General features: G+C 34.2%; 1 protein-coding gene and 1 long non-coding RNA gene across 2 annotated transcripts; one reads left to right on the top strand and one right to left on the bottom strand.

The window, feature by feature from the left end:
* Positions 1-5,804: 5,804 nt before the first annotated feature.
* Positions 5,805-6,602, bottom strand: LOC123200926. The gene is made up of 2 exons (XR_006498681.1): positions 6,510-6,602; positions 5,805-6,362 (listed from the first exon to the last, which is right to left on the bottom strand). It is a non-coding gene; the product is annotated as an uncharacterized LOC123200926 (long non-coding RNA).
* Positions 6,603-11,150: 4,548 nt separating this feature from the next.
* Positions 11,151-19,430, top strand: LOC123218817 (SH2 domain-containing protein B-like). The gene is made up of 12 exons (XM_044640487.1): positions 11,151-11,457; positions 12,249-12,434; positions 13,291-13,485; positions 13,588-13,677; positions 13,861-13,938; positions 14,040-14,204; positions 15,147-15,494; positions 16,420-16,703; positions 17,314-17,476; positions 17,865-18,214; positions 18,954-19,019; positions 19,208-19,430. Exons 1-12 carry the CDS (start codon positions 11,311-11,313, stop codon positions 19,230-19,232), a joined length of 2,097 nt encoding a protein of 698 aa, XP_044496422.1. The 5' UTR covers positions 11,151-11,310; the 3' UTR covers positions 19,233-19,430.
* Positions 19,431-19,925: the final 495 nt, after the last annotated feature.

The following is a 19,925-nucleotide window of genomic DNA, read 5'->3' as shown; positions in this document are numbered from 1 at the left end:
ATTTTGAATCAAAGATAAAGTAATACTCAATTACGTGATAATACAAATAAGTATATGTCTATTTATGTATTTAATATTGTTCATTTTTAAATGGGTCATTCAAGATTTGCATGCGTTGCATTAATAACATTTTAAGGAAAAAAAATTTAGTATTTCGAATTGTAGTTTTTTATTATTCAAGTGTACAATTTATCAAAATTAATATTTATTTTGCTTTTTCTTAATTTGTTCTTCTGTATCTAATATAGTATTATGTATGTACACATATTTTGTCTTCTAATACCATTAGGGGCCACAAGTTTAAGAAAAAAATTTACTAAAAGAAGATAATACAAGCTGGTTAATGGAAAAAATAAGGCAGACCATAGGAAAGTAGCTGCCTAAATTGATCCACAGCTGCAAGGGACATGACCTTTTTTCAGTAACCAAAATCTGCAGTAAAAAATTGACCAAATTGATCCACAGCTGTAAGTTGCATTATCTCATTCTGGTAACCAAAATCTGCATTAGAAAATTGATCAAACTGATCCATAGCTGCTAGTGACATGACCTCATTTTGGTTACTAAAATCCACAGTTGCTAGTGACATGGCCTGACTCTAGTCACCATAATTTGCAGTAGAAAATTGATTAAACTGATCTTCAGTTGCAAGTGATATGACCTGACTCTTGTCACTATAATTTGCAGTAGAAAATTGATTAAACTGATCCACAGTTGCAAGTGATATGACCTCACTCTGATCACCAAAATTTGCAGTAGAAAGTTGATTAAACTGATTCACAGCTGCAAGTGGTTTGGCTTCACTGTGATCACCAAAACTTGCAGTAGAAAGTTGATCCACGTTTGCGGAAGAGTAAACTGGAAGTCCTTTGTTTTCATACTGACCAAACATGGCTTGTAAATTTTCAGACTCCTTTTGGTTAAAAAAATAATCATGGGGATCGGGAAGAGGTTTTGGCATTGCCCCAAATTCAACTTCCTGGTTAAGATAAATTGCATTAGAAGTTGAACCATTGTTGATTCCAACATTATCATTGCCATTGCAAAAACTATTGCCCCCAAATTGTCCCAGAAAATCATGATTGAAAACAGACTTGTTATCACAGTTCACAAGAATCTGATGAAGATGGGAAAATTCTGAAGCCAAAGCAGGGCTAATTTCATTACTGAAATTATTATCACTCTGAAAAGAATTGTCGCCAGAATTTCCTGCAGCAAACGCCTTGGAAGACAACAACTCCCTCAATCTTCCCATTGCATTGTTTTTCAAATTCTCCATCTTTTCTTCAACAGCAAGCAGCTCATCAACAGACTCAAAATTTTTTTCCAGGTCTTCAAAATCCTTAAACAGCCCGCCAATTATATTCTCTCCATTCTTGGGTTCCTGTTCAAGTTCTTTGATTTCATTACAGAGAGAAACACTTGACAATTTAACTTCATCACCCATAAGTGGAGGAACACGGTTGTAAAGAAAAGCGTCAAACACTGAATCAACAGAAGGGTGTCCAAAAGAGAAGATGTTTTGTTTCAAAGAAGGCGACGAGACCACTATGGCGATTTGAGCTCCTGAAATAATGCACAATTCTGCAGCTTTGTTGAACAACCCGTAACGCCTTTTTGAAAAAGTGACGGCTCTTTTGGCTCTTGTTTCACGTTTCTTCATTGGAATTTTTCTGGGTGGCGCCATTTTCTGTATTGAACCTCTTAACAAGTATTGAGAGTCGAAGCTAGTCTTTATGTAAGGTCTGAATCCCTACTGTTTAAGGAGTTAGTTGCCATTAATAATCAAACAGAATCTTGTTCATTAATGACATATATTTCAGATGATCTTTCATCCGTTGTCAAAATAGGAAGGTTAATAATTTCAAAATTAACAAACTTAATAAAATAATAAATGATTTAAAGAAATGCCATCATCATTCACAGCAACAAAAGAAAAAGTTAATTTAATTTTTTTTTCAGAATTCAACGATTTTGCATTTAATAATTTCGATAATTATTGAATCAAGAAAACCATTTAATGGTTCTCATAAATTATTTTAGATGACAAGAGAAACGTGGGATCTCGGGATTGGGTCCAAGTTAAACACTGTCTTGTCTTTGACAATTATTTTTTTAGTAGTTCGGAAACCCCAAAACGACGCAGATTTCTGAGCTGAGAAACCGTGGCAACTCCTACCTGAACTCGGAGATCACTCTGGTGAACTCTCCAAATTCTGAGTATGTAAAGATTTGAGCTTTTAGCCTTTAATTTAACTATCGAGTGAATTTATTAGTTAGGCAAATGGTGACTTATGGTAGAGTTATGATTTTTAGGTAGACAAGCTTACTTCTGTATCTGGGTATGTTTTGGTAGCTTGATCCACTGACATTTTGCTTGTATTTATGATATTTTGTGAGGGTTAATTTCTTCTTTGTTTGACTTGAGGATATATATTTTGCAGGACTTTGTTTACTTTCTTGATTTTAGTTTAGCTGAGGTTTGAAAGGGCATTTTGTGGTGTGCATGACCTTTGATTCTTGTGTTTATCGCAATTGGTCAAACATGGATGCTTTGTTATCAGAAAATGATCAAAATTGTGATAACAAAGATGATCTGATTTGATGTCATGGATGTTCGACCTTACATGTTACCCCCTGAAATTTTTACTTGCAAAACACTGGTATCCTTAAAGCTGCAATCAGGATGACTGTCTGTGTCCCCAGTTTGATAGAATTTCCTTCCCTCACGGTCCTCCATGTTATAGGTAATGTAACTGAAGAAATCTCGGAGAGACTCTTTTCTTGCTGCCCGGTGCTGGAAGAGTTACTAATTGAAGGATACAAAGAAGATCATGTTGCCGTGAATTTAAATATTGTTGCTCCTGTTTTGAAGAAGCCAAATATATTTTTAGAATCACATATTAGAGACCAGATTGTTATTGATGCCCCTGAATGTAAATATATGTGCCTTCAGTTCACTGCTAAACTTGTGGTTAAGAGCCTAAGCTCTGTAATTGATGCCTATATTTGCCCTGGTAACTGCTTTGGCCATCCTGGTGGACACAAACCGGATTACTCAGAATATGTATTTTAGGCTTTTAGAGCGATATCTCAAGTTCAGATTCTAGCTCTCTGCCATTACAATGCTTGTAAGTTTGCTCGAGCTCATTTAGTTTAATTCATGTTACGGTTTTTGGTCTCATCCTTATATTTAAGATTCTTGATATTAAATTAGGAATTATTGATTATTTGTGTGATTCACCATAATCTCCATGATTTTGGTGAAGACTATTAGAATTGCTCTCCATCAGAATCTGTCCAGTTTCCTAATTTGACAGAGTTGTCTCTGAATGTTGAGCACTGTGAGGACTGGGGGTATTTCTCAACAACTCGCCCAATTCGTGGTCTCTTACCCTTCAAAGAGTGAGTTAGATATGCTTCTGTAAAGTTTTAGCAAAGCAAACTATGTCAGCTTTAGTTGAGTATTTTCCTGAACTTTCTCTTTGATTCTTGAGTTAAATAGTTCTCTAGAATACCTTCTGCAATCATGAAAGGGACTACCATTGGTGCTCACCAGAAAGTCTGCCACATTGTTTGCTGTCAATCCTGGTGCACTTCTACTTCCAGGGGCTCAATATGAGGGAAGATGAGTTAAAAATGATTTCTCTTGAGCTCAGTTACTCTGTATCTGTTCTTGTAGTTTCTTGTAAAACTAGCAGTCCAACTCTAGTTCTTCTGAACTGACAGTATTCATATACTTTCTCCTGTTGATTTGTAAATGCAGTGATCAAATGTTAAGTCTTCATGGCACAGCTTATGTTATAAACTACAGGTTCTCTTTGTATGGCTATGGAGTTTGTTGATTTCTATTGCGTTAGGTTTCTGGTACAGCATGAAGTTGAGCATAATGCATAATGATTTAAAACTCGAGTGACCATAAGTTTCTTCGATATTCAGGCATATAATATATCAAAATTAATAATACTTTGTTTTTTCTTTGTTCTTCTGTGTCTGATATTGTAACTTATAAATATATATATACACGCACATCTTTTTTGTCTTCTAATAGCATTAAGGGTCACAAGTTCAGAAAAAAATTTACAACAAGAAGATAATACAAGCTGGCTATTGGAAAAAATTAAGGCAGACCAGAAGAAAGTAATTGCCCAAACTGATCCACAGCTGTAAGTGGCATCGCCTCTTTCTGGTAACCAAAATCTGCAGTAGAAAATTGATCAAACTGATCCGTAGCTGTTAGTGGCATGTTCTCAGTCAAGTTACCAAAATTTGCAGCAGAAAATTAATCAAACTGATCCACATTTGCTAGTGGTATGGTCTCATTCTGAACACCAAAATTTGCAGTAAAAAATTGATTAAACTGATCCACAGTTGCAAGTAGTATAGTCTCACTCTGGTTACCAAAATTTGCAGTAGAAAATTGATTAAACTGATCCACAGCTACTGGTGGCATGGCCTAACTCTAGTCACCAAAATTTTCTATAGCAAATGTCTCAGAAGGCAACCCACTCAATCTCACCATTGCATTGTTTTGCAAATTCTCAATCTTTTCTTCAACAGCAAGCAACTCATCAATAGACTCAAGATTTTTCTCTAGGTCTTCAAAATCCTTAACGCATGAATTATATTCTCTATATTCTTGGGTTCTTGCTCAAGTTCCTTAATTTTATTACAAAAAGAAACAGTTGACAATTTAACTTCCTCACCCATAGGTAAAGGAACTTAGTTACAAATAAAAATGTCAAACATTGAATCAATTGAAGAATGTTCGGAAGAGAAAATGTTTTGTTTCAAACAAAGTGAAGAAACCACCATGACAATTCAAGCTCCTGAAAGAATGCACAATTTTCCAACTTTATTGAACAATCTTTAACGCCTTTTAGAGAAAGTGACGGCTCGAGTTTTCCATTTCCTCATTGGAATTTTTCTGGTTGGAGCCATCTTCAACAATCAAACTTATTTATTTGAATCCAAATTGTTGAAGGAGTTGAAGTTGTCATTAATAATCAAGGAAAACCTTGTTCATTAATGACAAATATTAAGGAAATATTTTGTGTTGTCAAAATAGGAAGGTTATTAATAACAAAAATTAATGAACTTAATTAAATTATTGGGCTAAATTGTGTTGTCAAAATAGTTCAAGGAGTTGAAGTTACTATTAATCAAGGAGAATCTTGTTCATTAATGGCAAGTATTACAAGAAATCTTTCATGTGTTGTCAAAATAGGAAGGTTAATAATTTCAAAACTAACAAACTTAAAAGATCATGGTCACTTAGACGATATTGAACAAGATAATGATTCTCTTAGTCTGATTTTTTTATCTTATCAATAGGTCATTAACATTAACATGGCTATAAAAACTTGGAGCTATAAGAGATACTGATTCAAACTATAGATGCTTTGTTCTATTCAGTTCATCCACCATATCAGTGTTCATAGTTCTATCAGAAAGGACTATTAGCTGCACACCAAATCAAGGACTGTGTACAGAGTAACTGAACATCATGAGCTAACAGTAGTGCTAATCAAGTTCCAAATTTTAACACTGTAAACTTAGGATTAATCTTGAACCTTTTCGTGCACTCTAAATGTCAAAGACAGTTTCCTAGAACATCCAAAAGTCTCAGTTAGTAGAACCCAGAAGAGGTCTGTCGAATGAGGATCGACCACCAAGGAGCTGCAGCCAGATTTTCAAAATCAAGCTGAGATTTCTCAATATCCTGGTTACAAAGATCCAAATTTGATTTCACTTCAGTAATCTTCATATCATTTTCCTGCTTAAGTAACATAATCTTTCTCTTCTTTTCTTCTAACAACATCATTTCCTCGACAACTTTAGCAAACTCTGCATCGATTTTCATTTGCTCACAAATGCATTCTAAGATCTGATGTTGAAATTCTTTCAATGCCTCTTGAAGCTGTTCTTGCCTATCTTTCACTAACTGCAACTCAGTGAGACGTTTCTGTATGGGCTGAACGTCAAAGCCATGCAATGCTAAGTCCTAAAGAGTTTCAGAAATGCCATCAAAGATACTTTTTGGGTCCTTGACTTGTAAATCAGAAGTCTGCTTTACCACTTTGGCAAAAGTTATCATGTAACCAAATGCTAATCCATCACGATACATCTCTCTGCATTGTTTTAAAGGATGGAAGTGAGGCTTCTGCAGCATTGTTTCCAATACTTCTAGATACTTGATAAAAATTTTCCACATTGATGAAGTCTCCATACAAGGGAGGCCCTGATTCTCATCTTGCATTCTATCACTCACTGATATGTTTGCAGCAAATTCCTTTGCATATTCAATCAGCCTTCACCCTTATTCCACTGGTTCTGGTTGACAGTCCTACCACAGAGAAATCCTGAAACAAAACCAAAAAATCAAGCCAACTATAACAAGTGGGACTAGATTAAAACTTACATCAGCTTACGTGAGTCAATCACAATTTTTCGACTGCATAACCCATCAAACCACATTGATAAAGGTTTTGCAACAGTATCCATATTACCTGGTAATTCGACATTGACCACCTCAGCTTTTCTCGTGCTGTAACCTGTATCATAAGTGTTAGCTGCTTTTTCTGCTGATGCATCTCCAGAACCTACAAATCCATGAAAGGAGTTAATATCCAATTGAGAAAAGTCCACACAAAAGAAAAAAATAGAACATATGCTAAACAAAGGATAAGAAACCAAGGCCCGATAATTTTATTTCAGTATGTCTTCCACTCAAAGAAAATGGAATGCTTGGCTTTTGATTCAGATTAGCACATCATCTAAGATGTGCAACATCAGAACTCATCTTATCTTTCCTTTCATGGTAATCATTCTCAAGATGTGTCAAGCCTCTCACAAATATTGATTTTTATGAGAAAGGAAATGGCATTTCATTTGATTAATTACAACAGTTTTTATACCACATTTGCAGTTAATTGTGAAAATGTTGCCCAATAGGTGTGGAAACATGTAAACAAACTAGTGGACTGCTGTAGCTGTTATTTGAAGATGTTTCGCAAAAGATGCAATAAACATGTTCAACTAGTAATTTAACAATACCCAGTGTTTAAGTCTGACATTACTAAAAAGGAAGAAAAGTAGAAGATCAATCATTAACATTTTTCTTCTTTAGTATTATTTTCTACAGCAAATGCTAGTCAAGTTTGTTGCCGAATGCTGGTTCAACTTTTAGATATGGCAATTTTTTCCCCCAATGATAATGCACCATGATTTCGTAGCCATTTTAGTTTGCTTTATGGTTTATTCAAGACCTGCTTTGAAGTAGAATAAACTCCCATACCTGTAGTCTCTCCAGTGACTTTAAAAGATTCAACACCATTAACAGCACAATCCTGTGAGTCCATTTTATTAACAGCTACTCCAGCTCCATCACACTCCTTATCTAAAAAATCATATTACTTCTTTATGCACAAGAAAATATAAATCCGAAGACATAATTGTAGCTCAAGTTATCCTGCACCATTAACACCTTTGGAGTGCCATATTTTTAGGTGATTCAACATCTATAATCACAGGATACTTCAAAGCCATTTTATCAATATAACATTTATTAAATAAACAAAAATTAAAACCCTAATTCTTAGTTAACCTTATTGTTTTACTCAATGTGTCTGAAACATGATTGAGCATTTATACTACCATATGGTATTCAATAACTACAATGAAGAGCAACATAGTAGAGAACGCTTAAAAAGAAAACAGAGGGAAATAGACTTCACACCTAAAAAGTTATCAGCTTCATGAATCTTCCTTTCATTTTTTGCACAAAATCAGAAAAAGATGGCACTGTTGTGATACAACCAGATGAATTGCATAAAACGAAAACTGAACTGCGAGTGGGAGAACTGATTTTCAGAAAGGTGATACGATATCAGAGAAAACAGAGAAATTGGAATTCAGGGAGAGAGCTTGATTAACATCACACGATAGAGTTTCTAAAACCGAAAGAATTAACGTCACCGTTTTTATCCGTATTGCAAATTCGAATTTCGAGCTCAAACAAAACGACAGCGTTAAACTGATTCCTTTGCGTCAAACGACAGCGTATTCTCATGCCATTTCAGATTACTTCAACTCCTTTTCCCGCTCTTATCTGTTTCAGCTTGTGTTCAGATTGTTATCAGTTTGACTCAGAACTAAAAAAAAATCACCCACCATAATCACAAATCAACTTCATTTATAAACTTCACCAATAAAAAGTCATCAGCTTTACGATTTTCCCTTACATTTTCTGCATAAGATTTTTAAAAGATGGCACCTTTGACGCAAAACTCAACCAAATCATCCACCATACTCATGAAAACAGAAGCTTTATGCTACCGGCCTCCATGAAACCCGACAAAACAAACTTAAAGAACTTGAATACCTTCAAATGGTGATGAGCACCTGCTATTGGGGTCGAACCCATTAACCTCCTTGCTCCTTCCCAATCCCAGGGAGGCCTTAACACATAACGCTTAAAATGAAGCAACTCAGGTGGATTCTCAAAGTGCAGAAAGTAAATATTTGACTCCTGGTTTACTTTCACAACAACACTAATCCACCATCCATCAGGATACATCGCATCAACAACATCTTTGGCTTGAAGGTCATGATCATCGTTTGGAGGCAAAGACCTCACAAGAGAGGACTCAACGCATTCAGTTAATGCCTTCTGATAGCTTTTTATCACAAAGCAAAGATTAGTATTCTGTATGGAAAAATCAATCCTTTTGTTGGGAGGAGTCAACGGTGGTAGTGGTGGTGGTTCCAATACTTTGGCCTCGTACCAAGCACCATTAAACCCGTCTGAATCACTGCTCACTTCCACTAAAGAGCCTTTTTTGTAGACGATTATTGTGAAGTGAAAAATTAACAGTGTATTCAAATGCATAAGTGAAGCATTAACTATTTGTTCATCAATACGAAATTATGTCATTCTGCAGTAAATATGTCAGATTTTTGGTGTTTTATCACAGTGAGTGCATCTAAAGTCCACTGCGGTATCTTAATTCTTCGTTTTTACTTAGTGGGTTTTGATTGTTTTGTTATTTTATCATTGTGTTATACTGTGTTTTCATCTGTGCTATGTTAAGTAATGTAGTACAGTCAACAACACTAGTGAGTGAGCTCAAACGTGTTGGCTAATTCAGCAAAAATTCTATGCCTAAGTGTCACAACTTAATAAATTTGCATTGCATGTAACTTCCTGTGGGCCTTAATTGGCCTCTGCTTATATACCCAGACCCAAATTCACTACCCAGCCAGCCACTTAAGGCCCAAAGACTATTTCCCACCCAAGGTTTGGTGCAAACTCACTTTCTTATTCACCAAATTTTTTTGTTAAATCTCACTGTTACTGTCAGAGGTAACATTGTTATTTAATAAAAATATTTATAAAACTATAAATATATTACATTTTAGGCCACCAAGTTTAAAAACTAATTTTATTCCACTATAATTAAAAATTAACAATTTTACCTCATATTTCTTCACTTAAAGTTTGAAAAATCAATATTTCTTTTTTGGAGTTTTTACAACAATCGTTAGTGATAAAAAATGATGACAACAATGATACTCTCCTTCCCTCTTAGCATCTCTCTTAGTCATGGTCCATTATCAACTATCATTGACCATCACCTGTATTGAAAGACGAAGAGATCTCGGTTTCTTTGTTGTAATGTCTTGCGACAAAGAGATTTGGATCTCTTTATGCGCTAGTCGGTGACGATCAATGATGGTCGAAAATAGATAGTGACTGAGAGAGAAGTTGGGAGAGAGAGAGAATGTCACTGTTGTCGTTGTCTCCGGTCGCCAATAGTTACTGCAAAAATCCTATGGGAGAAATATTGAATTTTCAAATCTTAGGTAGAGGAAGGTGAGGTAAAATTATTAGTTTTTAAACCTGGTGAGATAAAATATGATAAATTTATAGTTTTAAAAATATTTTAATTAAATAATGATTTTACCCTTGATAATAACAGTAAAATTTAACAGAAATGTAGACATTTAGATGTTTAAAACTTACTGAATGGGAAAGTGAGTTTCCACCAAACCTTGGGAAAGAAATAGTCGTTTGGCCGCCCCTTAATTTTGTATTTCTTTAGTTACGTCCATTTTCAATTCCTTTATTTTTAGAGGTGTGTATAATTTAATTCAAATAATAAAACCAAACCAAACCACTTAAAAATTATGATTTGGTTTGATTTGGTTTATAAAATGATTTGATTTGGGTTGGAATTTTTCAAACTGTTTTTTCAGTTCGGATTATAGTTTGAACAATTTTCAAACCGAATCAAACCGTAAACCGTATTTAAAATATATATATGTTTGACAAAATTTTCTAAAAAACAAATTAGGTGTACAACTTGTTTTTTTATATTTATTTTATTATTTTCTGTATATTTAATTGTATATATATTTTATATTTATTTTACACCTGTATATTACGTTTTGAAAAACTATAATTCAACTAATTTTATTAAATTATTTATATATATAATTTTAAAATATTCAAACTATAATAGTTAAATTGTGTATCATATAATATATCAAAAACTCAATTTACCATACCGTGTATCATATTGTATTATACATATTTTAAAAATTAAAAAAATAAATTACTAATAAAATATTAAATTGAGACCTTATAATTTTGAAAAACATCATAAATACTTTTAATATTTTAAAAATTTTCATATACACCACTAATTCATTCATTTTCTCTAAAAAAATATATTAATTCGTATAAGAAATATGTATCATATCGTAAAATACATATTGTATCATACAATACATTTATTGTATTGTATTAATTTGATATACCTTATAATATATATCGTTTTCTATCTGTAACGTATCGTCTCATATATCGTATGATACTGATAATTATAATTCAAATTATAATCTAAATCGGATCAAATCTATTTTTTTAATTTAGTTTGGTTTGATTTAAAAGCTTTTTAAATCATTATTTTAGTTTGGTTTAAACATTCTCTCAAATCACATTAAACTGGATTGTACGCACCCCTAATTATTTTACAGGGACGTGGCATTGAATTATTAGCTCTTTTGTTTTATACTGCTCTTAGCACGTGTAGGAGATTTGAACACACTTTCGTGCAATAACCGAAACAAAATACCAACCGCTACTTAACAGCCGTCTTCCAGAAACAGTGGCTCCAGGGAGATGAGCCGAGGCAACAAAACTGAAAACTTTTTTCTTGGATTAATGAAAAAAAACTGAGATAAGAGTGGTGGCTTGGTGGGTTTAAGGCTTTGTGTGACCTGAAGGCTAAAAAGGTAGTCGAAATTATGGGTGAAATTGTGATAAAAAGTGAAGATTATAGTTTGCTTAAGGATCTCACAGTGAAATTTGAAGCACAAGAAGAGGGTTTCACTTTTTGTTTCTGGGTTTATCTCCTCAAGACTTGCACATTTCCTGCTCCACTCATTAGTCAGGTTTTAAAAGTCTTAGCTATTGTGTTTCTTGCTTTTTTGTTGAAAAACCCCATTTGTTTTTAAGTTGTTTTTTGGGGATATGTGGGTGTTCGATGTTGATTTCTTGTTGTTTGAACATGATTTTTAGGGATTCGATATGTTTCAGAAATTTCCCCTTCTTGTTTTCCGCTTTGATATTTGTTTTGGTTTGTTCTAGTTTACACTCAGTCGTGTTTTGGTTGGTTTTTCTGGAATTTTACAGCTTAAATGTTTGGTTCAAGGTTGTTATATTTTCATCAGTTGTAGTTGGAAATGAAATTTTTTCTCTTTTCTTAGAAATTAAATGTGCTTTTAAGTGACTCAGGTTATGAGTTGGAAAATATGTTTTTGATGCGTGTTTTGTGATCTTAAATCTTATTTTGTGGAATTTCATATTTTTGCTGCAATTTTTTAAGAAATTTGAGATATTTTGATCCAGTATGTTTGTTCTTTTTATGACAGTCTTTTTGTTGTTTGATTCTTGTGTTTTCTTTTGACTAGTCTTTGAATCAATATAAGAAATATTATTTTCTATAAGTGAGCTTTGATGCTGGGAATTTATACTTATGAGTTTGTTCATGAAGTGAATGAGCTGGTTTATTTTTCTATTTCGTAGGGTGCATCGAATATTGAACATGATAAGCTAAGGCACTTTTAATTCCAGTACTGATTAATGACATACTTTTACAATGCACTATGAAACTGTTATCTTTGATCTTTTATTTCTTCTTTGAATGCAATAAAAGTTTGATTAAATTATATTTTCTATGCAGGTGGATATTTCTGGCAGTGCTCCCTTTCTAGTGCTAAACGAGAAGAAAATATTGAAGCTTTTTCCTTTGACTTCATTAGACCATGAAGCCCTTGATCCTGAAAATTCTACTCTGTTGACAGAAGTTCCCCATGCATCTATGGAGACTGAATTTCCTTCTGAAAAATGGGTTCATGTTGGATGCAAGGTATGTTTCAAACAGATAACAAAGTAATTTAACTGGATTCAGGTTTTTATGCCACTCATTTATATAATCATCTTCTGTTAACTTTTCAAAGACAATGTTGCTCAGTCCAGTCCTTTCACAATGGAAGTATGTCGCTGATCTTTTAGAAGAAATTGAATTGTTGGGAGTAATCTGGTTGATACTTAAATGGATTTCAATCTGAAATTTGACCGAGATGGTGATGAGATGTTGGTAGACACATTCTCAGATCAACTAGATATAAAATTTGTTATTGCAGTTAGTCACTTTCTGTGGAATCCGGAAGTAGAATATTGTGATGCCTTATTTTGTCTACTTAAGAGTGAATAATTTTCTAGTGTACTTGATATAGTTGATATTACTAATGCAAATTGGCTGGACAATGTGTGTATGGAAGGCCAATTTCTGGTTTCGGTACTTTTTGCTGGTTGAAATCTCGCTGATATAGGAAGAAACATTGTGTGGTGGCTAGATTAAGTGTTAAAGCTTAGTACATGAACGTAGTGCTTTATGTGAGATGTTATGGATAAAGTTCATGTAAGAAATGACTTCTTCATGCCATATGCCAAGCTAGCAGTGAGTCCCTTTTTTTCACTGTTGAGAAATTTTGGTCCAATTCCTTGTAGTGTCTTTTATATTTGAATCTTTGTTTTCTTCAATATTACATCAGCATTTATTACATATTCCTTTGTACCCTGATTAAATGTATTTTTTTTCTATGCATTCTTTAGCATTTTGGCTTCATCTTATTGTTAAACTTGGTGATTCTGATGCTCATTGTTATTTTTTGGATTTATTATATTCTTAAAATTCTAATATGTTGATGTGCCTTTGTTAGGTCTCTGTTGATTCTGTTCTACTTCATATTGATGGGGGAATTGTGGCCGAGCAGCCTCTATCTTCATTTTTCTGTGAAGATTCAATGTCAAATTCTTTGAAGAGGATAACATTGGTTGGTAGTGATGTGCAAGGTTTTGTCCACCATGCAAAAGTCTTGCCTCTAAACTTTTCTGTCAGTGAACACTATGCTAAGGTGCAGTGAAGTTCTAGTTTCTGTTTCTTGAAAATTTCTTGTTGTCTCATTTATGTGCCAGCTATTTTTGTTTCTTATTTCACATATATATGTTTATTATAGGACCCACCTTTGCAATTATCTATTGATAATTCATCTGCCTCTGAGATTGAAGAAGATAGCGATGGTGTTTGGAGCATTGTCGGTGGCAAGGTTAGACACTTGGAAGGCCATTAACATTGTGCATTTTCTAGTGGATCACGTATCAATTTATTGGATTGAGATGGGTTATGAGATTTTACTGCAGAACATGATGTTCTGGAAGTTATAGCTTATGTAATTATGATCAGATAATACCATTTTGAGATTTTTTCTAATGCATTCACCATTTTTCAGGCATCTTGCCGCAGGATCTTTTCTGTGGATGTTCAATTATTAAATGCATTTGGAGAGCCTGTAAACAAGGAACTTGAGGTTTATATCTCTAGCTTTTGCTTACTAAATAATTTGTCACCTGTTGCTTGTTTGTTTCTGGTTGTTTTAATATTTATGTTTCAAGTTGGCTGTTGAAACAGGTTATCGCTTCACTTTTGTATGCTGACAATGGTGGCCCTGTAGAGAAGACAAGTGATGGAGAAGCTCCCCTTTTGACAAGTTATGATGGAATTGAATATGCGTCTTGTGATAGACCTAGTAAAATGTTGCATGGGTTTGCTTCCTTTAAGCTGAAGATATCTCAGGTAAAATATCAGATATAAAAATTTAGGTTGTGGTTTTTATAGGAAAAAAATCACCTTTTCTAGTAGCACTTTTGGTACGGTGACATTGGGATACTGTTCACATCTTGATATGGAAGTTTACTAAGATCTTGCTCTAGTGCATGTCAGACTAAGTTGTCATTCAGTGACTTCCACTAAAATATCCTTTTTACATTAAATATATTCATCTTCTTTATGAACTCAAAATATGGTTTCATATGGCTATCCTGGTTGAAGTGATCGTAACATAGAAATGCAAGGTAGGAAGCTGCAATGATTGACCTCTTTCACATGCAGCTTGTGGTCTGATGCAGTTTGGAAGTGTTTCTTATGATCTTTTACCCCTGTATATGTATTTAGTGCTGTAATGTTTTATTTAGATGTAACATCCAGGATGAACCTACTTCTTGTGGAACAAATACTTAATAGTGGTTTTTATCATTGTGATCTGTTGTGGCTACTTTGTTTGGCTTGTATTCCCATGGTTGAAACCATTGGTGCCTTTTGTAGTTCACTGCATTCCAACTTTGGATCTAAATGAAGTAGGGATGAATGTTAACTTCTTTGTGATATACTTTCTTAGCAAAGTTGAAGTGATTGTAGTAGTTTGACATCGCACTACTAGTCTTTTTTCTTTCTGTTTTTGGTTTTCTATATCCATGACAGTCTGTAGTCTTTATATATTTGTGGATTTATTGGGGGTTATCTACAATGACCTCTTACTTTATATTAATCCTTACAGTTTAATCTGTGAAGATTGCACATGCTTAGAGTGCCTCAACATTGTGACTGACAATTTGACAATTTGATGGGTTCTAATTATGATATATTGTTGTTACCTGTGCCATTACTTTTTGGAATTGATAATTTGAACTTATTTTATCCTTAAGAATTTGCCAATTCATTACTTTTCTCCTGCTTCAGCTTTCATCCAAGTGCGACAACAGGTTGTTCCGTATTAGGTTTGAAGTACCAAAAGTTGCTGGGTATCCTTTCCTGGAGGCTCTTTCCCATCCAATTCGTTGTATCTCAAGAAATCGTACTATACGCACATTCCCTATGGTAAACAAAAAAACCCCAGCTGCTATCCATCTACTTGATGGATCTCAATCATGCGGATTTGATGATGGATCTGCAGAATTTCAACACAATACTGTACGTGAAGCAAAACCTAGTCCATCTTCAAAGCGGGTGAGGTTGGAACAAGAAAATATATCTGTCATGGAGCAACCTGGAGGGGAATGCAACTCTCATCCCTGGACCGCTAATAAGGTATTTCATGAATTGTCTTGAATTATCTTTATTCATAATCTTTTAAAGATACAGAATAACCAAATTTTCTATTTGAACCGCATTGAGATATTGGGTATGGATGGTGGCTACTGACCTTTTTCTTTAAACATAACTTGTATGATTATGGTACATGTACATGGTTTCTTCATTGAAGAACCACATGGTTCAAGAAATACTTTTCCTTTTCTAGTCTGCTTCTGTATTTAATGAATATTCCATACTCTAGTTATGATTTCAAATTTTTATATGCTACATTTGGCCTGCCAATTAATTAGTTTTTGTCCCTTCTCATTTCTCATACATTTTGGAGATTAGACTAATTGGAAAAGTGAGAGCCAAATATACACACATGCAACCAACTCTCACAACTGCAACTCCTTACTATAATAAATGATCACTGCCATCTACTAAAATATGTTTCACTATGTGCATCTGTGCAGACGTTTCATGTTGTCTATAACTAGAAATAAAATTATGCTGTTATTTCTTTAATGATTGTAAGAGTCCTATTTGGACCTAATGTATACACTTCATGTGAGAGCCTCAGGGTCGATGTGATAGCAAGGGCAAAATTTTGTTCTTAGTTCTGGAGAGTGAAAGAACAATAATGTTGTGGAAATCATAATCACTATGACATTGTTCAAACACGATATTATAAATATTGCTGGTTACAATCAGTTTCAATAAATGACAAATTATTGCCGGTCACACCTTAGACCCTTCGTCGTCATGCTCCATCCTTAGGAGTTAGGAGCTATTTATTCCTTAAAATGATTTTTTGAATATGGTGACTGTTTTTCTGTCTGATTTTCAGAATTTACTTGGTGATCTACATTTATGTTGACATTTAATCTTTTTGCTTATTGAGAAAATATTGATCCCAGTTCTCACAATTGTTAATTAGGCTGAGAATGCACTTGCAAAGAGTTCGAATGGGAGACATGAAAACTTTGTGGAAGCAGACAACTCCCCATCTGATTCAGAGAGCACTGGAGCAAGAAACTCATCTTTCAAGAGTATGCTAAGTAGTGGAGATTCAGTTTCGGACTTAACAATCTTTAAGTACTGCCTGGGAAACTTGGCTGAGAAATCTCGTGTGCTCAAGGAGATTGTAACCTCTTCTTCTGATGATGAGGTGTTGGAGTTTGCACATCAAGTATCCATTTACTCCGGATGTTCTCACCACAGGTGATTTACAATGGTTCTTCATTCTTTGAGCGTCATCGTATGATTGATCATGTTCCTGTTGAATCACTTAGTAGGCACATATTGAAACCCTGCTGATATGATTGCTATTTGTTGATCTTCGTAACGGAAAAAATATGCTACACAAAAATTAGTATTTTGAAATTAATTTATTTGCTTCAATTGTTTGCTAGCTTTTTAGCTGAAAACCATAACCCTAATAATATATTAAAAGTTTTCAGCTGCGAATCAAAACACAACCATAACCACAATTATGCTTCCATGTTCTCTAGTGCTGTATCTCTATTACTTTAAGAATGGAATGGAATAGGGCTTTCAATTTTTTCTTGGTTAGAGGGCATTTATATCTAATTTATTATTGTTTCCTTCTATATGCCTAACTGTCTGTCAGAAAGGGAAGCTACTGGCTTGGTGTCCTCAATTGTGGGGATGATAACTGAACCAATTGCAATATTGCTGCATATCTTTTTGCATCTGTCACATGTCAATGAATAACTCTCAGATTAAATCTTAGTCTTCTGCTTGTTATGTACCATGTAAGTTTGGTTCCTAATCCTATTTTGTAAGAGAGATAATTTTCCCCATCGTTCAGGTATCAAATAATCATTGCAAAGAAATTGATTGAAGAAGGAAGAAATGCTTGGAATTCAATCTCTCAAAACAACCATCATGTTCATTGGGGTAGTGCAATTTTCGAAATTGAGGAGCAATTCATGAAGATTTCATGCTGCAGTACTAGATCTCTCACACAACAGGTCCTCTCTCTCTCTCTCTCATTCTCTCTCATTCTCTCTCTCACACGCACACTCTTGCACACTTAAGATAGCACAAATCTAGCAGTACTGTCTTTCTTAAATCTGAACACATTGCATGTAATTTTTCTATTCAATTTATAAGAAAATGATACATGTCTAGTTTGAGGTGCTACAATATTGCTGTTGTGGCATACATCTATTTAAACCATATAATTACAACATGACAATTTTAGATCATTTCAGTTATATTTTTGCTTGACTGTTATTAGATTTTAAAAAAAAAAAGATTTTTAATGTATAAATTTGTGAATAGCTTTCTTTTGCTTAGATCAACAGTTGTCTGTGACTATGAAAACTCTGAAAACTATGGTCTTTCTTAATGTTTCAGGACTTTGACCTTCTGAGGAGAATTGCTGGATGTGGAGATTATATGGCCCAGGAAAACTTTGAGAAGCTGTGGTGTTGGTTATACCCTGTTGCTTTTACATTATCTCAAGATTGGATAAATACCACATGGAAGTCCACATCCCCCAAGTGGATAGAAGGCTTTATTACAAAGGAAGAAGCTGAATATTCACTTCAGGGCCCGAGGGGCCTTCAGGAGCCTGGAACATTTATCCTCCGGTTTCCCACTTCAAGAAGCTGGCCCCATCCTGATGCAGGAAGCTTAATTGTGACATATGTTGGCACTGATTACAGCATCCATCACAGGCAGGTTTCTGTTGATTATATTTACAGGTATATACTTCATTTGGTTCTTCCTCTTCTTTCAAAACTACATTTTAAACTTATCTTACTTTAAAATCATTTAGCTAACTTCCACTTCATTAACATGCCTTGATTCTCTTGAAGTTGAACTGTGTATAAGTGGGACAGCAGGATATCTTACTATGAAATGGTGATTATACAGGAACTTTTAGGATCTGACTTGTTAGGATAACATGCTAATTTGTTCAGGAAAAACATAAATATAGGGAGGGAAGTCATAGGATGGTCTGGTATCTATTATATTTGTTAATTCAATTATTTTATAGGTCTTTATCAACAGTGTGTAATGCCCTGATAGGTTTTTGGTTGTCCGACAGTGAGAAGAGGTCTTGCCTTGCTTCAAATAGTAATGTTAAATTTGCAGAAGAATATTTAATTGGTTGTATATTCCAGTATAGATGATTTAAAATGAAACTGACACAATTGCCCTTAAGATAGAAATTGTGATGATTAAATCACAATTTGAATAGTTGGATTAGCTTTGATTCAGCATGTGGCATGGTAATGGTTTTTCATGTCTGTGCACATGATAATATTTCTCAAAGGTTTGAAATTACTTCCTTTTCCCGTGCCTGTTTGCATTAAGTTTGCAGCTTAATGGAGAATGGTAAGTTAATTTATGTATTTGTTGGTTGCTTTTGCATGAAGCATATTGGTGTTTCTGGGGTTAATTTCTATATCTTATGGTTATCTATTTATCTGATGAAAGGGAGAAGGATGTGAAACCTCTGCAAGAATTGCTATTGGCAGAGCCGGAGCTCTCTCGATGGGGAAGGCAAGATATATCTCAATACTTAATTCTCTTCTTTTGCATAACTAATATTGCCTTTCCCTAACATCATTCCTACAAACATGATAACGTGACAATGCCGTATCTAGGAAGTATAGCATGCTCATGTGTGTATTGGTTGTAGTAAAATTCCTTTATCATCTTATTAATGATTTCATTACATGGAAATGCAGGATCAGAAGAACTCACTACACCTGATTGACTTTTAGCATATCATATTCTCCTACTTGCAGTATTCCCAGCCATTATTTATTTGTTTACTTTGAACCATTCTGATATTTTGGGAGATAAGGAGGGTGTTATCTTTGTTGTATTTTTGTTCTTGCCTGTAATGTGTATATGATATATTCTCATTATCATTATATCAAGTTCTTAAGCACAGAAATGTCGCCACAACTCTCTCTCTCCAGGAAAACCTTAACTTGCTTGACAGAGTAAATGTTCGGATAATGTTACGGGGGTAAGCTAGCATTCTCCTCAGCGGTCGTCAACTGACCAGCATTAGTTAATGGTCTTTACTAGAATGAAGATAAGTTGTTGAGTAGTAATAGCTTAACACTTGCACTTGCTGGTGATTAGAAGTTTGTCCTATGTTACTCTTGTGGTCTTTATAAATTAACTGTTCTTTTACCCAAATATGAAATACAGATGGCTAATATGTGATGGCAGGGTAAGATTTGAATCGAGTTTTTTTAAATTCGTTTTGAATAAATCCGAAATAAATTTGACTCAAACAAAATTGAACGCAAGTTCAAGCCTAAGCACCCAATTAGACAAATTGGGGTATATATAACATTCTGATATCATATATATATTTATAGAGTAATACTATGTGTATCCATTTTGGGTATACAAATATATACACACTCATATGTGTCATCATATGATTGG

The sequence above is a fragment of the Mangifera indica genome, chromosome 1 (assembly GCF_011075055.1).
Source record: "Mangifera indica cultivar Alphonso chromosome 1, CATAS_Mindica_2.1, whole genome shotgun sequence".
In the NCBI taxonomy this organism is placed as follows: Eukaryota; Viridiplantae; Streptophyta; class Magnoliopsida; order Sapindales; family Anacardiaceae; genus Mangifera; species Mangifera indica.
The sequence above is the reverse complement of the archived record's forward strand: the minus strand, read 5'-3'. Positions and strand labels throughout refer to the sequence as shown.